The sequence below is a fragment of the Leptonychotes weddellii genome, chromosome 11 (genome assembly GCF_054177405.1).
Source record: "Leptonychotes weddellii isolate Sample4059 chromosome 11, ASM5417740v2, whole genome shotgun sequence".
Classification (NCBI taxonomy): Eukaryota; Metazoa; Chordata; class Mammalia; order Carnivora; family Phocidae; genus Leptonychotes; species Leptonychotes weddellii.
The window spans coordinates 41275462-41296159 of NC_138379.1; the positions used below are offsets into that span (position 1 = coordinate 41275462).

At 38.0% G+C, this 20698-nt stretch overlaps 1 protein-coding gene and 1 long non-coding RNA gene across 5 annotated transcripts in view; one reads left to right on the forward strand and one right to left on the reverse strand.

Annotated features, from left to right (window-relative positions):
• LOC115936716 (uncharacterized) overlaps nt 1-20698 on the reverse strand; it is a 201162-nt gene that overhangs the window by 159351 nt on the left and 21113 nt on the right. The gene's annotated exons all lie outside the window — the stretch shown is intronic.
• Nucleotides 5992-19634, forward strand: LYVE1 (lymphatic vessel endothelial hyaluronan receptor 1). The gene is made up of 6 exons (XM_006728520.3): nt 5992-6290; nt 9879-10050; nt 10157-10296; nt 16400-16717; nt 17583-17661; nt 18231-19634. Exons 1-6 carry the CDS (start codon nt 6209-6211, stop codon nt 18415-18417), a joined length of 978 nt encoding a protein of 325 aa, XP_006728583.1. The 5' UTR covers nt 5992-6208; the 3' UTR covers nt 18418-19634.

The window sequence follows — 20698 nt, forward strand, 5'->3', positions numbered from 1 at the left end:
ATAGTAAAAGGGTGTTGTTCTTTGAGAAGATCAACAAAATTAATAGATTAGTAGCCAGGCTCAGAGAGAGAGAGGACTCAAAATCAGAAATGAAAGAGGAGAAATAATATGATTTCACTCATATGTGGAATTTAAGAAACAAAACAGATGAACATTGGAGAAGAAAAAAAAAAAAGAGAGAGGGAAACAAACCATAAGAGACTCTTAATGATAGAGAACAAACTGAGGGTTGGTGGAGAGAGGTGGGTGGGAGATGGGCTAAATGAGTGATGGGTAATTAAGGAGGGCACTTGTTATGATGAGCACTGGTGTTATATGTAAGTGATGAACTGCTAAATTCGACTCCTGAAACCAATATTACACTATATGTTAACTAACTAGAATTTAAATCAAAATTTGAAAAAAAAAAAAGAGGAGAAAAAACAACCAACTCCTCAGACATATAAAGGATTATAAGAGAAGATTATGAAAAATTATATGCCAATAAATTGGACAAACTAGAGGAAATGGATAAATTCCTAGAAAACATATAACCTACCAAAACTAAATCAGGAAGATGTAGAAAATATGAACAGATCAAATACCAGCAAAAATACTGAATCAGTAATCAAAATACTCCCAACAACAACAACAAAAAGTCCAGGACCAGATTTTCCCAAATTTCCATGGGAAAATTCTACAGAACACTGAAAGAAAAATTAATACTTATTCTTCTCAAACTATTCCAAAAAATAGAAGAAGAAGGAGAATTTCCAAATTCATTCTATGAGGCCAACATTACTCTGATACCAAAACCAGATAAAGACACCACAAAATGGAGTGCCTGGGTGGCTCAGTTTTTAAGCATCTGCCTTCGGCTCGAGTCATGATCCCAGGGTCCTGGGATCAAGCCCCGCATTGGGCTCCCTGCTCGGCGGGAAGCCTGCTTCTCCCTCTCCCACTCCCCCTGCTTGTGTTCCCTCTCTCACTGTGTCTCTCTCTCTGTCAAATAAATAAATAAAATCTTCTTAAAATTTTTAAAAATAAAAAAAATTTTAAAAAGACACCACAAAAAAAGAGAACTACAGGCCAATATTTCTGATGAACATAGATGCAAAAATCCTCAACAAAGTATTAATAAACCAAATCCAACAATATATTAACAAAATCACTCACCACAATCAAGTAGGATTTATTCCCAGGATGCAAGGGTGGTTCAATATTTGCAAATGAATCAATGTGATACCATCACATCAAGAAAAGAAAGGATATAAACCATATGATCATTTCAATAGATGCAGAAAAAGCAATTGACAAAGTAAACATCCATTCATGATAAAAACCCTCAACAAACTAGGTTTAGAGGGAATATACTTCAACATAATAAAGGCCATATATGAAAACCTCACAGCTAACACCATACTCAATGGTAAAAAACTGAAAGCTTTTCCCCTAGGATCAAGAACAAGACAAGGATGTCCTCTCTCACCTCTTTTATTCAACATAGTACTGGAAGTCCTAGCCATAGCAATCAAACAAGAAAAAGACATAAAAGTAATTCAAATCAGTAAGGAAGAAGTAAAACTTCCACTATTTGCAGATGACATACTATATACAGAAAACCCTAAGACTCCACCAAAAAACCACTAGAACGGATAAGTGAATTCAGTAAAGTCACAGGGTACAAAATCAATATGTAGAAATCTGTTGCATTTTTATACACTAATAAGCAGCAGAGAGAGAAAAGTACCATTTACAATTGCACCAAAAATAATAAAATACCTAGGAATAAGCATTATCAAGGAGGTTAAAAGACCTGTTTGAAAACCATAACACACTGATGAAAGAAATTGAAGACAACACAAGAAATGAAAAGACATTCTATGCTCACGGATTGGGAGAACAAATATTGTTAAATGACCAAACCACTTAGAGCAATCTACAGATTTAATGCAATCCCTATCAAAACACCAACAGTATGGTTGGGGCTCCTGGGTGGCTCAGTCGTTAAGCGTCTGCCTTCAGCTCAGGTCATGATCCCAGGGTCCTGGGATCGAGCCCCGATAGGGCTCCCTGCTCAGCAGTGAGTCTGCTGCTCCCTCTACCCTCCCCCCTGCTTGTGTTCCCTCTCTCTCGGTGTCTCTCTCTGTCAAATAAATAAATAAAATCTTTAAAAAAAAAAAAAACCAACAGTATGGTGACTAACATAATAATAATAATAATAAACCAACAGCATTTTTCACAGAACTAGAACAAATAATCCTAAAATTTGTATGGAACCCCCAAAGACCCCAAATAGCCAGAGCAATCTTGAAAAAGAAAAAAATTGGAGGTATCATAATCCCAGATTTCAAGGTATACTACAAAGCTGTAGTAATCAAAGCAGTATGATACTGGCACAAAAACAGACACAATAGAACAGAATAGGTCAATAGAACAGAATAGACAGCCCAGAAATAAACCCACAATTATATGGTCAATTAATCTACAACAAAGGAGACAAGAATATACAACAGGAAAAAGACAGTCTTCAGTAAATCGTGTTGGGAAAACAGGACAGCTATATGCAAAAGAATGAAATTAGACCACCTTCTTACACCATACACAAAAATAAACTCAAAATGGATTAAAGACCTAAATGTGAGACCTGAAACCATAAAAATCCTTGAAGAGAACACAGGCAATAATTTTTTTGACATTGGTGGTAGCAATATTTTTCTAGATATGTCTCCTGAAGTAAGGGAAATAAAAGCAAAAATAAGCTATTGGGACTTCATCAAAATATAAAGCTTCTGCACAGCAAAGGAAATAACAAAACTAAAGACAACCTACTATGGAATGGGAGAAGATATCTGCAAATGATATATCCACTAAATGGTTAGTATCCAAAATATATAAAGAAGTTATACAACTCAAAACCAAAAAACAAACAAACAAACAAACAAACAAAAACACCCCAAACAAAAAATCCAATTAAATAATGGACAGAAGACATGAACAGACATTTCTCTGAAAAAGACATACAAAGATGGTCAACAGACACATGAAAAGATGCTCAACATCACTCATCATCAGGGAAATGCAAATCAAATGACAATGAGATATCACCTCACACCTGCCAGAATGCCTAAAATCAAAAACACAAGAAACACAAGTGTTGGTGAGGATGGGGGGAAAAGGAACCCCCCTACACTGTTGGTGGGAATACAAACTGGTGCAGCCACCCTGGAAAACAGTATGGAGATTCCTCAAAAAATTAAAAACAGAACTACCCTACAACCCAGTAATTGCACTACTGGATTTACCCAAAGAATACAAAAACCCTAATTCAAAAGGATATAAGCACACCTATGTTTACAGCATTATTTACAACAGCCAAATTATAGAAGCAGCCCAAGTGCCCATCAATAGATGAATGGATAAAGAAGATATGGTGTATCACTTGGCCATAAAAAAGAACAAAATCTTGCCATTTGCAACAACATGGATGGATCTAAAGGGTATAATGCTAAATGAAACAAGTCAGTCAGAGAAAGACACCATTTGGTTTGACTCATGTCTAATTTAAGAAGCAAAACAAATGAACAAAGAAAAAAAGATTTAAAAAAAAACCAGACTCTTAAATACAGAGAACAAACTGATGGTAACCACAGAGGAGGTGAGTAGGGAATGACTGAAATAGGTGATGGAGATTAAGAGGTACACTTATTGTGATGAGCACTAAGTAATGCATGGAAGTGTTGAATCACTATATTGTATATCCAAAACTAATATAACACTGTATATTATAGCAGAATTTAAAAAACAAATTAAAAAAAGAAAATGGGTCTGGATATTCTGTTTCCTACTTTCCTTTGCAACTTCATTGCTGTTCATTTCATGTAACTTTTCAAATTTCCCTTCTAATTCTACAAATTTTTTTCTTTAATTGTTGATTCTCCTTGATTATACCATGAGCTATTATTTTATTTTATTTATTTATTTACTAGGGCAGATTGCTACTTTATTTTTTCTTTTTTTAAATTTAAATTCAATTAATTAACATATAGCATATTATTAGTTTCAGAGGTAGAGTTCAGTGATTCATCAGTCTTATATAATACCCAGTGCTCATTACATCCCGTGCCCTCCTTAATGGACATTAAACATGAGCTGTTATTTCAGAAGTGGATAGTGCTGCTGGGTTTTGGGGTTTTTTTTCCATATCCTAAACACTGTTTCTCAAAACAGTGAAGAAAAATTAACTGGCAATACTTTCTTTATAGCTCTCCAGTTTAGCTTTTAGCTTCTGGCAACTAACTCTTCAGAAACTTGCCTGGAGTGAGAGGCCTACAACTGAAGACTGAGAATATTCACATTTAACAAGAGAGGCAACAAGTTCCCGTCAAGCATTCTCACATTCCAATGGTGGCTTAACTTCTCTCGATACGGATATCCAAAAAATAACCTACCAAAACAAGCAAGAAGAAGTAGAAAATTTGAACAGATCAAATAAGATTGTTTCCTCTTCCAGGAACTCATTATTAAGCACCAGCACCATGGTGCAGACTCCCTTTATCTAATAATTCCCCTTCTAGAAATTTGTTTCCAGAATTTAGGTCCTTGCCTTCCATGATTCATTTTTCCCTTCCTGTCTTCCTTCCTTCTTTCTTTTTGAAATACTTTAGCAAATACTTGAAGGCTAACTTTCTTTTGGCCATGGTGCTAGGCTTTAAGGATAATGATGAAAAAGACATGATTCCTGCCTTCTTCTTTTTTTTTTTTTTTTAAAGATTTTATTTATTTATTTGACAGAGAGAGAGACAGCGAGAGAGGGAACACAAGCAGGGGGAGTGGGAAAGGGAGAAGCAGGCTTCCCGCCTAGCAGAGAGCCCGATGTGGGGCTCGATCCCAGGATCCCGGGATCATGACCCGAGCCGAAGGCAGACGCATAACGACTGAGCCACCCAGGCGCCCCTGATTCCTGCTGTCTTGTCTACCTGGTTCCATGGTGATAGAATCACATATGTTTCTGAGGTACCTGTAGCCTGGGGCTTGTGCTCACCTAAGTAATGAGGTCTACAGATATTTAAATATTAGAGTTACTTAAGAGTTATCCCCTGGTCTCTTACAAGTTACCTAGGTGCAGAGCAAATTCTTCTTTCATTACTGGTATTTTCTGTACAGATATCTAATTCTATGACTGATACCACTTGTACAGAAAAGAAATTGTTATCCATACACCATTCCTATAAATGACATTCATTTTGGAGAAAACTCATAAACCATTGCTCAAGGCATTATTCACAAGCCAGAATTCCAAAATTGCCATGGAAGACAAACCACTGAATATCTAGCTGGGATACCAGAGTGCGGTCTGCTCATATATAGTACAGATAAACCTCACATTCATCAAAGAAGAAAGAGGAAATCTAAATTGAATTTTGGTCTACCAGAATACAAGAGAAGTTATTAGAGAGTTATTATATAAAGGACCCCTATGGTGATTCCTATTATAAAGTCAAAAATCCTTTTGTAAAGTGAAAAATGACTAAAATTTCATGAATTGTCCCCCAGTTGTGTTTTCTAAATATGAATTGTAAGTCTTGTTTCTTTGAAGAAAGAATCACTTGCAGTGGTGTAGAAATTTCAAGTGTATAAAAGAAAAGGGAGACATAAACACCCTGTACTCAGTACTTAAATGGGCACTTGCTTTCATGAGCCTTAGCATCATTCCTCCCCAGATCATAAGATAAGCAGCTGGAGAAAAAAAAAAAAAATCACTGACTGTGGGAGGAAAACCCATGCTCAGTCTCCTTTAGAGATGGACATTCCTACGAGTAGATAAATGAATAGGCTCCACAGGTAATAACAATGAACTGTGTGAGAATGAGCTGGTGAGGGAAGCGGAAGGTGGCAGGGAATATGGGAATTGGGGAAACCTCCAGCAGTTCATGCTGTGCTATCTGCCTTCCTCATTCGTGTGTTTTCTGAGTCAGCATTAGCTAAATTTTCCAGAAAGCAATCCACAAAGTACAGCCTGGGCATTTAAGGGACGTCACTCATTTCCCCCAGTGACCTTGACAAGTCAGAAGCTTGAAAGCAGGGAAATCCGGATGTCTCAGTTATGAAGTGGAGCAGTGGGGCTCCAATATATTTCCAGAAGTCTCCTCCAGACTGGTGATTATCTGCCTCTGTTACTGCCAGTGACCATCCAGGGTGTTTCTCTGGCTGGGAAGGGGTTGGCATAATGGCCAAATGCTTCAGCCTGGTGTTGCTTCTTGCCTCCATCTGGACCACAAGGCTCCTGGTCACATCTCTCCGTGTAGAAGGTAGGTTTCTTACCAGATTTCCAACCTGCGGCAAGGCAAGATCTTGCAAACTGTCCTAAGCCTACCTAATTCTTAACTGTGGATTGTTGGGAGTAGGGGTTATCCTCAATGTCAACAGAAGATCTAGTTGGTAGGATTGCTCTGCCAGAAATGTTTTCACCATATTGTCGACTTCACCAAAGTGATACACATTTATCTTTATGTTATCTTAACTTTCATTTTTGGTTATGGAATCTTTTTTTAATGTGAATATCTTGAATCAAAACATTGAGAAGAGATCATTTGTTTTTAAAAGTGTTTCACTGCAGAAACAAACCATGACTGTAATGAATTTTAAGCTTGGGGAAAACAGCCAACTTTCACTAAATATTGACCTGTTTTATATTTTTGGAAGTGTCAGCATAATTATTTTAATTTCAATTTTACTATACTACCATATATGTTTTTAATATGAAGTAAACAGCCAATTAACTGAGAAGAAAAAACTGAAAATGTAGGCTTGAAAATTAGTCATTAGCTCCCTACCAATGGAATGACTTTAAGTGATTTCTGGGCTTTTGAGATGCCTAAGGAGTAACCTCATTCTGCAATGTAGGCAAAAAAAACTGTAACCACAAATCACCAAATTACAGCTCCAGGCAAATGAAAATTTGAGCACTTTAAAAGGAAAATTTTGTGTTCCTATGCTGGACGATGTTCTGTAATATAAAATATTTTGGAATCAGATATCCTGATTTGATTCATGTATTGTTGCATTTAATTTTATGAGAAGCTACAGTTATATAATTGATTTTTTTTCAAATACCAGAACTGTTACTCTCAAATAAGTTTTGTCCTCTTTGAAATTCCCCTGGGGATACTATTCACTTTTCCCCACAATGCTGCCATTACTCAAACTTTTGAAAATTGTTCTTTAGACCATCTCTGATGATGGCAAAAATTTCCTAAGGAAATTAAACTGTATATTACATATAATTTTTATATATGTAATATATGTAATATACAAATTTCATTTAATCTTCTCAAGAAGACATTTTATAGATGAAGAAATAGGCTCAAGTAAGGCTCAAGTAAAGCCAAGTGACTTGCCTAATGCCATATAAATGGTAAATATTGGTTTGAATTCGGCTCTGTCTGATCCTAAGCATACGGTATTTGCCTGCTGTTTCCTAAAAAAATCTTAAGGAAGAGATTAGTGGAGTAGCTCTTGGATTCCAGCTCCCTCTTTTTGTCTTTAAATGAAATAGGAAAGCATAAAAATGACTACTACTTGTTGACTACCTATGATGGACCCAGCCCCTGCTAGGTACAAATTATCTATTCTGACAAAAATTCTGTGAAGAACATATAACCATCTCCGTTTTACACTAACTTGCCCAAGGTCCCAGAGTCAATTAATAACAGATGAAATAATCAAGGCTAGGTCTATTACCCAGAATAGGTCTATCATTATTCTAAATAATAACTTTTAAGGTATAAATGAGTTTTGATGAAAAAGTAGCAAGACTACTTTATAGTGTAATTAATAAACCTTCTTTGCAAGTATTCCCAAAGAAGCAGCCATGAGATTTGAGCAATAGCAAGCTCATGGACTAAATCAGCCAAATATCAGGACAAATGTGTGTTTGGAGAGTCCAGTTCTAGTAGTATTGTGTGTGTGTGTGTGTGTGTGTGTTCATCTCCCCCATAATACAGTGGGAAGCAGAATAGCGTCCTAGTTAAGAACTGGGGTTTCAGAGTCAGTCATAATTGGGTTTGTGCCCCCAATCTGCCCTATATCCTTGCTCTATATCCTTGGACTTGGGAAAGTTACTTAATCTTCCTGAGCCTCCACTTTCTATTAAAGGAGACAGGGTTTGGTACAGAGTAGTATAAACAGATGACAGATGTTAGAATTAATACTAGCATTAGTATTAGTATCAGCATTGGTATAGGTATTAGTATAAGTGCATATAGTCATAAGAGGCTGTTTTGTCACAAACACTCATATTGGGGTGTTGGCTCTCTAGTTTCTCTCTTGGTGAAAGCAAGGTCTGGAAGCAAATAAGGCCATCTACAAATATTGTACATCATATACTGTATGATGACTAACATTAAAAAAATATTGTATATCATATACATATCCCCTCTTCCCACCCCCTGCTCCAGAGCATAGCAAGGTCAGTGGAAGACTTGGAAATGTTCCTTTCATGTTTGTAAGGAGAAACTTTATTTTTTTTTTAAGATTTTATTTATTTATTTGTCAGAGAGAGACAGCAAGAGAGGGGACACAAGCAGGGGGAGTAGGATAGGGAGAGGGAGAAGCAGGCTTCCCACTGAGCAGAGAGCCCGACGCGGGGCTAGGATCCCAGGACCCTGGGATCATGACCTGAGCCAAAGGCAGATGCTTAACAACTGAGCCACCAGGTGCCCCTGCAAGGAGAAACTTTAAATACCAACATAGAAAGTGGTCAAAGCATTTGACTGGGCATCCAATGCACAGATCTGTGTACAAGCAACTTCTTGGAAGATTGTAATGTCCTCTTAAGGACTTTTGTGGATAAAGCCCAATAGGAATAATGTACCTGAATGCAATACAACTTTGCAATTTCATACAGGTCTATAAATCCCAGAACCAAGACAGGGGATCAAAAGAATTCTTGGATTCATTAACTTTTGAGTAAAATATATTCAAAACATATCTGTTCAACTGCCTCAGCTTCCCTAGGGAGATCAGCCATTAGCTGACTAAAGCCAAAAAGCTTTGAAGATAACATAATGATGTTACTTATGATTTACTGAGCATCTATTATGCGGCAGGCACTATCCTAAGCATTTTTATTTGAATTAACTCTTTCAACTCTCACTACCCTATACAATAGATACTGTTACTTTCTCAATTTTATAAATAAGGAAACTGAGTCTCAAAGAGATGAAGTAACTAGCCTAAGATCACAGAGCTAGCAAGTGACATAGGCCAGATTTAAATATAGGTCTGACTCTAAAACTCAACTTCATTTAGTTTCTTTGCCATGCAAGGTTCACTGCCCAGTTCCTCCAGGAACTTCTGAGTAAGCCTGCCCCCCAATGGTCAGAGAAGACCTGGGACTGAGAAAGCTCACACTCCGTTATACCAAGTGCAACATTTTTCAGCCCATCTCAGAAATAGTGGTGTTCCCAAGCCACATTGGTTTGGAGTATTGTTAACTATTCTATTAACCACAGCCCTGAATTTTATCTTTCTCAAAGTCTCACACCTTTCATTTTATAGACTCCAAAAAGGTTTGCAGCAACTGCATCACTTAGACCCAACCCCAGGAACTGGTAGCCAAAGCCTCCACATAAGCAACGAGGCACTTTAATGCAGCGGGGCATGATAGACTCAGATCTGATGAGAGTTACAGCTTGGACAGGAGCAAGGACCCAGCTAACCCAGAGGAATGCCCTTGTGGGAAATGCCTGGCCTGTGTTCTGTTATTTCTAAACTTCAATCCCAGTCACGAGGACCACACTGCTATATCAAGACAATAATGTTCTACTAGGAAGAACAGCCTACAGGCTGGGAACAAGGACAGCAGCAAATTGAGGACTTCTGTGATTCCTTTGCAGAACTTTCCACCTCAGGGCCATGCAGAATTGTGGGGGTCACCCTTGTGAACAAAAAGACAGCCCAGCAGCTGAATTTTGCAGAAGCCCAGGAGGCCTGTAGGCTGATGGGACTAACTTTGGCCAGCAAAGACCAGGTTGAAGCAGCATGGAGGTTTGGCTTTGAGACTTGCAGGTGAGAAACAACTAGAATAAATACTGCTGGAGTTCTTTCAGCGTTGTGTTCTTGTTCAGCAATAGAAATAAATGTATCCATTCAAATAATGTGTATTCTGTTATAGCTATGGATGGGTTGCAGATAAGTTCTTGGTCATCCCTCGGATTCTCCCAAACCCCAAGTGTGGGAAGAATGGGACAGGTGTCCTGGTTTGGAGAAATTCAGTCAGCAAAAGGTTCTTGGCCTACTGTTACAACTCATCTGGTAAGTCAGATCTACAGCCTCTCCATGTTTTCTCTGGTTCTATGATCCATCTAAGAAGAGTAACCCTGAGCAGCGGTAGAAGAAATCATGGTGATGGTCATTTTGTACTCCCAAGAATACCTCTGTGACCGGGCTAGAGGTGGCCATGTGCCCCTCAGAGAAAAAACTTAGGGAAAATATGACTAAATGGCAATATAGGGAGAGGGCATCCCAGGAGGCTCCATTACCCATGCCCCTCCATCTTATAAGGTAAGGAAATATCCACTATAGACAAAGCAATGTACTGAGTTATCACACTGAACCCTGACAATCTTTCTCTGAGATACACTTTGTCACCCTCATTTTGTAGAGGGGAAAATTTAGCTCAGAGGATGTAAGTACATTTGTCTAAGTTCTCACTACTACAAAGATTTTAACAGAGGTCTAACTCTCAAACCATGCTCTTTCCCTTAACCTTCATTTTTTTTTGAGGAGAAGAAATTCAGATGCTCACTTGACATCTTCAAGGATAAGATCATTTTATGAAGGAAGGATTTAAAGCTAGAAAATAGAATTGGTTTGCTCATGGTCACACAGTTGTTCTTTTAACCTTGCTTGGAGACCACAACCATTTTATCCCAAGTGCTTTACCTAAGGAATATCTCAGGAAGTTTTTCTTTCACTAAATACTTGCTCCAGTTTATCATAAGAACCTCTGCTGATTTATTACTCTTCACACATACTCATAAATCTGACCTTTCAAAGGTCAGACAACTAAGTGGTCACATACAAGGATAGATTCCAAAGTCATACTCTAAGATCCAAGAAATAAATGTGCACTAGCAACACTGTGTTGCCCAAAAGCAACATAGGGTCCAAGCAGTTCTCTGAATCAGGAGGCTCTGACCTAAAAAGAGACCTGAAAGACACTTTGTCCTCTTTCCTCATTTCAAGGATGAAATGATAGTTCAGATTGGAGGTTTGGCTTGTTCAGTTGGTGGCAGAGTCAATACTGGAACATAAAGCTTCTTTCAACATTTGTTTTACCATCATCCTCCTCTCCTCTGCCTCTTCTGCCCACCACTTTTGGCTGGGGAATTGGGGGTTCACATGCCTGTATATCTCATAGCTAGCCCATGCCTGTCAAATGACCTGGTATTGTAACTTTCTGGCCTTCCTCCCAGCTGTCAGTGTGGTGATATGATACCCAGCCCTCTGGACTTCATAAAATGGGATCAGAGGAAGAGGACTTGGATTTGTGTGTTTCCTTGTGGTTTCATTTAACTTGTACTTCCATCCCCTATATTTCCTGTATAATTAAAGTTAGATCTAGAGGCTTGATTCAACTCTTGTTCAATATTTTTTGCAAAAAGACTACATCAAAAACTAATGATGTACTATACAGTGGCTAACCGATAATAATAAAAAAAAAAGACTTCATAGATGATACCATGTACTTTAGATCACTTCTCAACAAAAGGCACTTAATGTCAGTATGTCCCATTATTAATATGCTAATTTTGATCATTTGAATAAGATGCCAGACCTCTCTAAATGAACTCATAAATATATGTTTTTCCCCTTGCAATGAGTAGGTAATCTACACTGTGATATTGTGGCACCATGCAAATATTCTGGCTCGAACTATCTTGTACCTAGTAGTTTAAGCAGCCATTGGTAATATTTGCTGGAACCAGTTATTATATGTAGGGCTACAAGATGGTGACTTTCTAAATCTTCCTTCTACATTTGTTAGCTGGGATTCTTTGATAAGAAGAATTTCTCTCTCTCTCTCTCTCTCGCACACACACACACACCTCTTCCCTCCTTCTTATACTACTATGGACACATGACATTTTATTTATTCTGTGTGTTCAACATGTTATAATCAATTTTACAATTATTATTCTTTTATTCTTTTTGATGCTCAAATTGTCCCAAATTTGGTGAATAGGAGCCCCTTCTTGTTGACTTTTGTGCCCTTTATTCCATTAGTATTGGAGCAATTCCTTTCTTTCTAACATAATAATAGCATTTCCCAGACTTACTTTGTACTCTCTCTGCCCCTGACATGAAGTCAGCCATTTATTTCTCCAAGAAGCCCAGGTGCTTTGTAATGGAAAATGTTGATTAGAAACCAAGATCTGGATTCAAGTAATTTTCATTACCACTGGAATTTTCATTGCTTCTCAGAATTTTTAGTGGATAGCTATGTGTATATTTACACATACATACATATATCTAAAAATTATGAATTTGTATTGATATTTCCAACTCAAATTTAACAATTCAAATTTTTTCTTAGTTTGTTTTATACCTGCATCTTTTTTCTCTTACACAGAAGATCTTAGTTCCCAATAAATAATAGTAATATACTTTCTTATCCTATAATAGTTTCAAAATTATAAAACAAACATTATTAGGAATAATGAACCTATTGAGTGAAATTTGAGATTTCTTTGCATTTCTTTCAGTCCCCAGAAGATAGCCCTCTAAGGTTGTACTGTCAAAAAACTATGTGCAAGGGTGACTTGAAAAATTCACAACTCTGTGTGGTTATATTATCATTTTGAAATAAATTAGGCTCACGTGCTTCTGTTTGCCATCTTTGTGAGGATCAGAGTTAACCTAACCCTTATCCTAACACTACTCCTAAACTTATCCTATGTTTCTTTGTTTTTATAACTTTCTTTTTTATGGCTATCTTGTGAGGTCTGGGGATTAGAATAACCCTAAACCTGACCCTATACCTTATCCTAATTGTCTTTTTTTATTGCTATCTTTGTGGGTTTTGGGAGACCAGACCAAAGTGCTTTGAATGCTCTGCATGCACCATCTGTTTCATGTTGTTCCCTCTGCCACAATGCCCATCCTCCCCACTTAGCTAACTGCTACTCTTTATTCAATTCTCAAGTGCCAGCCTCTTCAAGAAGCCTTCCCATACCCCTTACTCCTACCTTTCCTCTTGGAGTCCAACCACACTCTGTGTTTAATATCAGAGTACTTGGCACATTCTAAAGAAATTATATTCATAGTTTGGAGGGGAAGGAGAGCTAGGTCCTAACACTCCTAGGTGTGCCTTCAACCCGGCAGGGATCACAGGATCAGAATGCTGTTGCTCCCTCACACTGTGGCCCTCTTGGCTACATTTAATGAACAGAGAGGCAAAGGAAAATAATTCTTAGATAGATCCTATCTATCATGCCCATACATTATGCTAGGCCCTATACATTTATTATCTCATTAATCCTCAGTAAAATGACACAAATGTATCATTTCTATTTTCCAGGAGAAATAACTGATGCTTAGTGTGTATTTTGCTATGGTCATAGTCAATATGGGAAAGAGCCAGGATTTAAGTCTTGAGCCATACTACTTCCACGTAGCACCATCCATGGTAATGAATATACATCAATAACATACCAGGTCCTGGTCAGGTTCTGAGCCTCAGTGTTTTTTAAAAGCTCCCCATATGATTCCAATGTGTAGCCAGGGTTCAAAATCACTCTTTCCTAAGAGATCGCTAAGATCTAAGTTTTAGGATTCCAGGTACTTCTAGATTCCCCTATTTCTTTGCAATTGCAATAATCTCCTTCCTTGTTCCTGGATTGTCCTCTCTCCACACTGCATTTCATCCTCCACATGCATCCACTGATAATTATATTACTCCTCTGCTCCACAGCCCTTGGGTGACTTCCTATTTGAGAATATAATGTAAACTATGAAGCCTTTCACACATAAAAATGAGCATGTATGAGAACTCCTATATATCAGTTGGGAGGTTTGTGGACCCAGTTGAAAATTCCAACTCCTACAAAATAAATTCCAAATGCTTTACATGGCAATTATGAATATCAATACTCTGGCTCCAGGCTATCTTCCCAGTCATCTCCTGCTTGCAGTCTTTCATGCTCCCAATCATATACACACCCCATTCTCCAGCCACACTGTACTCCCTGTCATTTTTCGATATAACTACTTTTTCAAACTTCTGGATTCTCGGGTCATGCTATTCCTATTGACTGGAATATTCTATTCCCTCTTCCATACTAGGTGAGCTACTGCTGTGTTCCAGCCATACTGGTCTTTTATTAAAACATCAAACACACTGAGTTCATTCAACTTTGGGCTCTTGAACTTCCTGTTCTCTTTACTTGGAATGCTTTTGCCCTAGATCTTCAGTGACTGGCTACTTTTTATCACTTAGGTCTCAGCTTAAGTATCACCTCCCCACTTTCTCTTATCATCCTATTCAAAGTATCCATTTCCCATTCCCCACCCCTACTGGTTTACTCTTTATCCTGTTTAATTTTCTTCTTAACACTTATCATCCTTTAAAATTTCTGGCTTTTTTTTTTTTAAGAGAGATAGAAAGGGGCAGGGGGTCGTGCAGAGGGAGAGGGAGAGAGTGAATCCTAAGCAGGCTCCATGCCCAGCATGGATCCCTACATGGGGCTCGATTGCACAACTCTGAGATCACGACCTGAGCTGAAATCAAGAGTTAGATGCTTAACCAACTGAGCCACTCAGGCTCCCCTGGCCTTTTTTTTTCCCCCTTAAATCTATCCTTCCATTAGCATGTAGGCCCCTTAAATGTAAGGACTCTGTCTTCTTTGTACCATGACCTTAGCATTTGGAACAGTGTTTAGCACAGAGTTGGGGCTCAATAAATATTTGAACAAACATGTTAATTCTCCATATCATCTCCTCTGTGAATCCCCAGTGATCTCCTCCTACCTTTATCAAAATACGTCTGTCCTGGAAACTGAAACTATGCTGTATGTCTCTGTATTTTCAGTTCCCAACATAGTATGTTGTGCTCAGTATTTCTTTCCTGATATTAAAAAATTTTCAATTTTTGAAGGAAAAACTTAGCATGTGCTCAAGAATAAGAAATGTAACTAGAAGTTCAAGGCAAAAGTCAAGGATGATGTGTGTTTGAATAGAGATGTTTTCAAAGTAAAATAAATATTATAAAATTCTGACTGAATGTGTGTATAGTCAAAATGTTTTATCAGGAGTATCTATGACCTTGATTGGTAATTTATTGTATTTTTCAAAAATGAATGGAATAACTTTTTCTTCTTAACTAACATTCCAACTGATGCTACCTACTGCCAGAAATAAGTAGAAATTTAAAATAGACGCAAATTCTTATTATAATATATTACGTGGATCTGTCATTTACCAGCTATGTGAATTTGGGCAAGTTATTCGATTTAACTAAACTTCAGTTTCCTCCTATAAAATGAGAGTTTAATAAAATTGTTAAATGAAGTGTCATGATTGACTCAGATAAGATGCTCAAAAAATGTTGTTCCCTCTCTATCACATTCAACAGACTGGAAAGCAAATCTATATCCCTCCTCTGCTCCCCTCCTTAAAAAAATTTTATGTTGAAGAGCACAGAGAAATCTGGTTTTTGATCTTTGTCCTGAACTGTATATTGTCATGTGTGTATATTCAGTCTCCCCATCTACTCCTTCCATCCTGTCACTTCTGCATCCTTTCTTTATTCATTAAATATTTATTGAGCATGAACGATGTGCTAGACACAGAGAACATACCATGATGACCAAAACAGACAGGGTTCCTGCTTCCAGGGAGCTCAGTCCAGTGTAGACCAGTGCAATGAGAACCTTCACAAGGGAAGTATAGGGAGGTACAAAAACATATGCCTAGGGACCCAATCTAGTCATCAAGTCTGCCTAATAAAGAGATATTCAATCTGCAACTTGAAGGATAAGTAAGAGCTAAGTAAAGAAGGGGCAAAGAGTCTTACAGGTAAAGAAAGCATCATGGTCAAAGGCTTGGATATGAGAGAAAGCATATCAAAGAACAGAAGAAATCTGAGAAGGCAGGAGGAATAAGAGACACACTGATCAGATAAGGCTATAGCCATGTCAGCAGGGGACAGATCACAGGGGGCCTTATAGGCCATGCAGTTGAGGCAGTCACTGAAGGATTCTAAGGAAGGAAGTGATATGATTAGATTTGCATTTTTGTAAGATCATTCTGGCTGCACTGTAAGGGGACTGGAGAGGAGTAAGACTAGAGGCAGGAAGAACAATTAGGAGACTATTTTAGTACTTACTTGTTACTTTATTTTTCCCTCCTCCAACAGATACTTGGATTAACTCATGCCTTCCAGAAATTATCTCCACCAATGACCCCATATTCAACACTGAAGAGGCAACGTACACAACAGAAATGATTGTCAGTGACAGTGCATACTCAGCTTCAACTACTGATGCACCTTATTCTGCTACACCTACTCTTGCTCCTACTTCTGCTCTGGCTTCCACTTCTACTCGACGGAAAAGAAAATTGATTTGCGTAACAGAAGGCTTTGTGGAAACTAGCACCATATCTACAGAAACAGAAACTGAGTCATATACTGAATATAAAGCAGCATTCAAGAATGAGGCCGTTGGGTTTGGAGGTAAAAGCTTTCTGTGTTTGCATTGTATGTGTGTGTGTTTTTGTGTTTATGTATAACAGACAATACATAAAAACCATGTTGTCTCCAGATTAGGCACTCAGGACCTGCCAAATACAAGTAAAGCCTTAATGCAAACTCAATTTTCATAAAGTCATAGAACTTGAGGACTCTAAAGAAACTTAATGATTAAACTAAAAATCATGAATATAAAATAGCTTCACTTTTAAAACTCAAAGCCTTTTGGGCGCCTGGGTGGCTCAGTTGGTTAAGCGACTGCCTTCGGCTCAGGTCATGATCCTGGAGTCCCGGGATCGAGTCCCGCATCGGGCTCCCTGCTCAGCGGGGAGTCTGCTTCTCCCTCTGACCCTCCTCCCTCTCGTGCTCTCTGTCTCTCATTCTCTCTCACAAATAAATAAATAAAATCTTTAAAAAAAAATAAAATAAAAAAAATAAAACTCAAAGCCTTTTAAAAATAAATCATTATTAATACATTGAAGTTCTTTTAAAAATATATACCTTAAATGATTAAAAATGATTAAAAAGTTTGTCTTCCTATTTAAAAGGAAGGGTTTACACTTAATTAGCTCCAAACATATCATCTCAAGGCCACAGAGAGGAAATGGACTCTGTCATATTACAATTTATAAAATAGAGAGAGCATGTGAGGCAAGGCCAAGGATTTCTATAGGTAAGAAGCAAAGAAGCAGATGTGGGCCCAACATTCTAAGTAGCCTCTTTGTGGTCAGAGAGAAGGCTTTTCTCCTGCATTATCTGTTGTCTGGCTTGGTGTAAAGAATCGTTAGAAGAGCAACACACAACAATGCATAAACAAAGAACCAATAGGCCATGTCTCTGTTTCCTCCAGGTGTCCCGACGGCTCTGCTAGTGCTTGCGCTCCTCTTCTTTGCTGCTGCAGCTGGTCTGGCAGTTTGCTACGTCAAAAGGTAGGTTTGTGGCACACTGTTGGTCTTATAATCTATGTCACATTCCTATCTTGTGTTTTTCCAGGGTTGTTGTTAGCATTTTCCTCATCAAAACAGAAATGATAGTCTTCTTATATTGTAAATTTTCTCCCTCATCTCACCTTTCCTCCCACACCCAATCTTTCTACTATTTCAGCATCTGCATGTCATCCAGCCTTTAGAAACAGGTCAATGCTGTCCCTTTGAGAATCAAGAGATAAAAAGAACAGACTGACATCTAGGGGGAAAATATATATTTTATTTTGATTCTCAATTCTTTGTTGTTGGTGGGAGGGTTATGAGGTCAGCCTCAAGTCTGGCCTGCAAACTGGACTGGGGGGGAGTAAGACTAGAGGCAGGAAAACTCATCTAAATGAATCCACTGAAGTGGGGATGCATTAATATATTTGAGTGTGCATGTGTTAGCATCTCTCTGAAATAAAGGTATCCAATGTACTGTGCTAATACGGGCTATCACAGAAAAAGCGTTATCTATTGGTGTATGTGTTACAAATAAATCTCTCACTTTAATTTTATAATTATGCCTATAGGTATGTGAAGACCTTTCCTTTTACAAACAAGAATCAGCAGAAGGAAATGATTGAAACCAAAGTAGTAAAGGAGGAGAAGGCCGATGATAGCAACCCTAATGAGGAATCAAAGAAAACTGATAAAAAGCCAGAAGAACCCAAGAGTCCACCCAAAACTACAGTGCGATGCCTGGAAGCTGAAGTTTAGAAGTTTAGAAGAAAAAGAAATGAGAGGACACATTTCCTGATACATATCCTGGCCCCAGATGGGGAAAGTTAAAGGGCTGAAGAACCAAACAAGAAAGTCCACCCTTGGTTCCTAAATGGAATCAACTCAGGGCTACCTTTGGACTATGGAGTTCACCAAATGGAATTCCCTTCTTCTTACTGCAATCCTTTCTGGATCCTATCCTCCTACCTCCAAAGCTTCCCACAGCCTTTCTAGCCTGGCTATGTCCTAATAATATCTCTGTGGGAGAAAGGAGCTTCGCAAAGCACAGGGACCTAAAACAGCTAATCAGAACACATTTATAAAGAGGCTTCTTAGTTGGCTGAGAACAGGTGAGTTGAGAACCAAGAAACCACCAAGACTAAGGCTTTCTCTATTGACTCCACAGGTCAGATCCTTTCTTCACTCTGAAAAGGTAACATACATCATCTGGCACGCCCTTCTGAGCCAGGCAAGAACAAAAGAAGGAAAGAAAAGTTCAGCATCTGAAGGCCATGGAGATTCCCATGACTTGAGACCTGATCTCTGTAAAGCCAAAATAAGTAGAGAAAAAGAATGAGGCCAAGGATGTTGTCAGCATATTGTCAGCAGGGACTCCAAATACAGATAGGGTCAAAGTAGTCACCTCTGAATAATCTGAGTCGGAATCACTTTTTCGAATACACACACACTTTCTTTTCTTTCTCTTGCTGCTATTTTCTCTAGAAGTATACACTTTTACAAGGAACCAAAACAAATCTCTTACGAATTTTTATTTTTATCTGAGTTTTATCTGAGAAATTATTACTGAGGAAAATTACTGTGTTAAAATGCAGTAAAATTTAACAAACATTTATTGAATATATCAGGTGCTGGATAAGGTATTACATTCTATCATTGAAAGTTATTTATCAAAAACTTGTATACAGTAAAATGTATGAAGCTAATTTTTTCTGTTTTGATATCCCTAGCTTATTTACTTGCAAAACTAATTTTTTACTAAGACTAATCTATTCATTATTTTCTCTAACATGCCAGCCATTATAACCTTAATTTATTATTAACATACTTAAAAAGTACGTTATTACCTCTATGTACTGAAACACATTTTTAAAATGTCATTAACAAATGTATCACCAGTTCTCCTTTTTTCAGCAAGAAGAGCCCAAAAGGTGCAGAGATATTTGTGTCAAAAAAATAAAAGTATTTAGAAAATTTCTTTGCTCTCTTATTTACATAGATGCATTATACCTTTCATGCAAAACTGAAGTAATCTGTTTTTTGCAAAAGTAAGAGGGATAATTTTGGTTGTTGAAAAACAAATATTTGTAAACCAGGTAGTACATATATCACCATATGGGGCTATTCTTGCTTCAGGTGGTCTTATTTTAAGTATGTCAAGTACGCACACATAAAACAGTCCTTTACTTAGGATTTGGGTCCTACATTATAATCCATTTCAGAGTTCACAGGGAGCTGAGGATTCAGGATTGTTCATTTGTCCTGTTTCTCTAGCTTTCTCTCTCCCTCTCTCTGGTCTTCCCTTTTGGACTGCTAATATCTTCTTCCCCTCACCAGTCACCCCACAGCTAGCTAGCTCCATGATCCTTTCAGCTCACAGACCATAAACTGCTGGCACAGTCTTTTGTGGTTGGCCCACAGAGTATTATCTTAAATTGTGGTTTAATTGCCAAGAATGAAAAATCAAGCAGTGCCTGCCTGGCTCAATCAGTAGGGCATGTGATTCTTGATCTCGGGGTTGTGAGTTCAAGCCCCATGTTGGGTGTAGGGATTACTTAAAAATAAAATCTTTTTAAAAAATCAAGAGTTTTCACATATTTATATACCTGGGTTCCCTTGAAAAAAATGGGAAGATCTGGAGATAGAGAGCCCATATTCCCCCACAGCAATAATTATGTCAAACTAAGTAGTGGCTGTCCCCTTTAAAAGGGCTCCACTTGCTTCACTTTATCACAGTCTTCGTGTTCTATTGCATCTTCATGCCAAAATAAAGGTGCCATGTCCTATGGATCTCATTACTATTGCCTTTTTCTTCACATCCAGCCCATTTCACTCATTTACAATCTTCCTGGCACTGAGGTCTGTGAGTTTGAAATTCTGGTTTGTCAGTCCTTAAGTTTTATCAGCCTCATCTAGTTCTTAGGGAGTGAAGAAGAAAAAGCAGAAAGAGCCAAGTAATGGCCTTCCTTCTATATATGTTAGCTGAAAAATAATCAGATCTTCCACCTTAGATCTCCCATCTTGTGAGCATATACTGTAT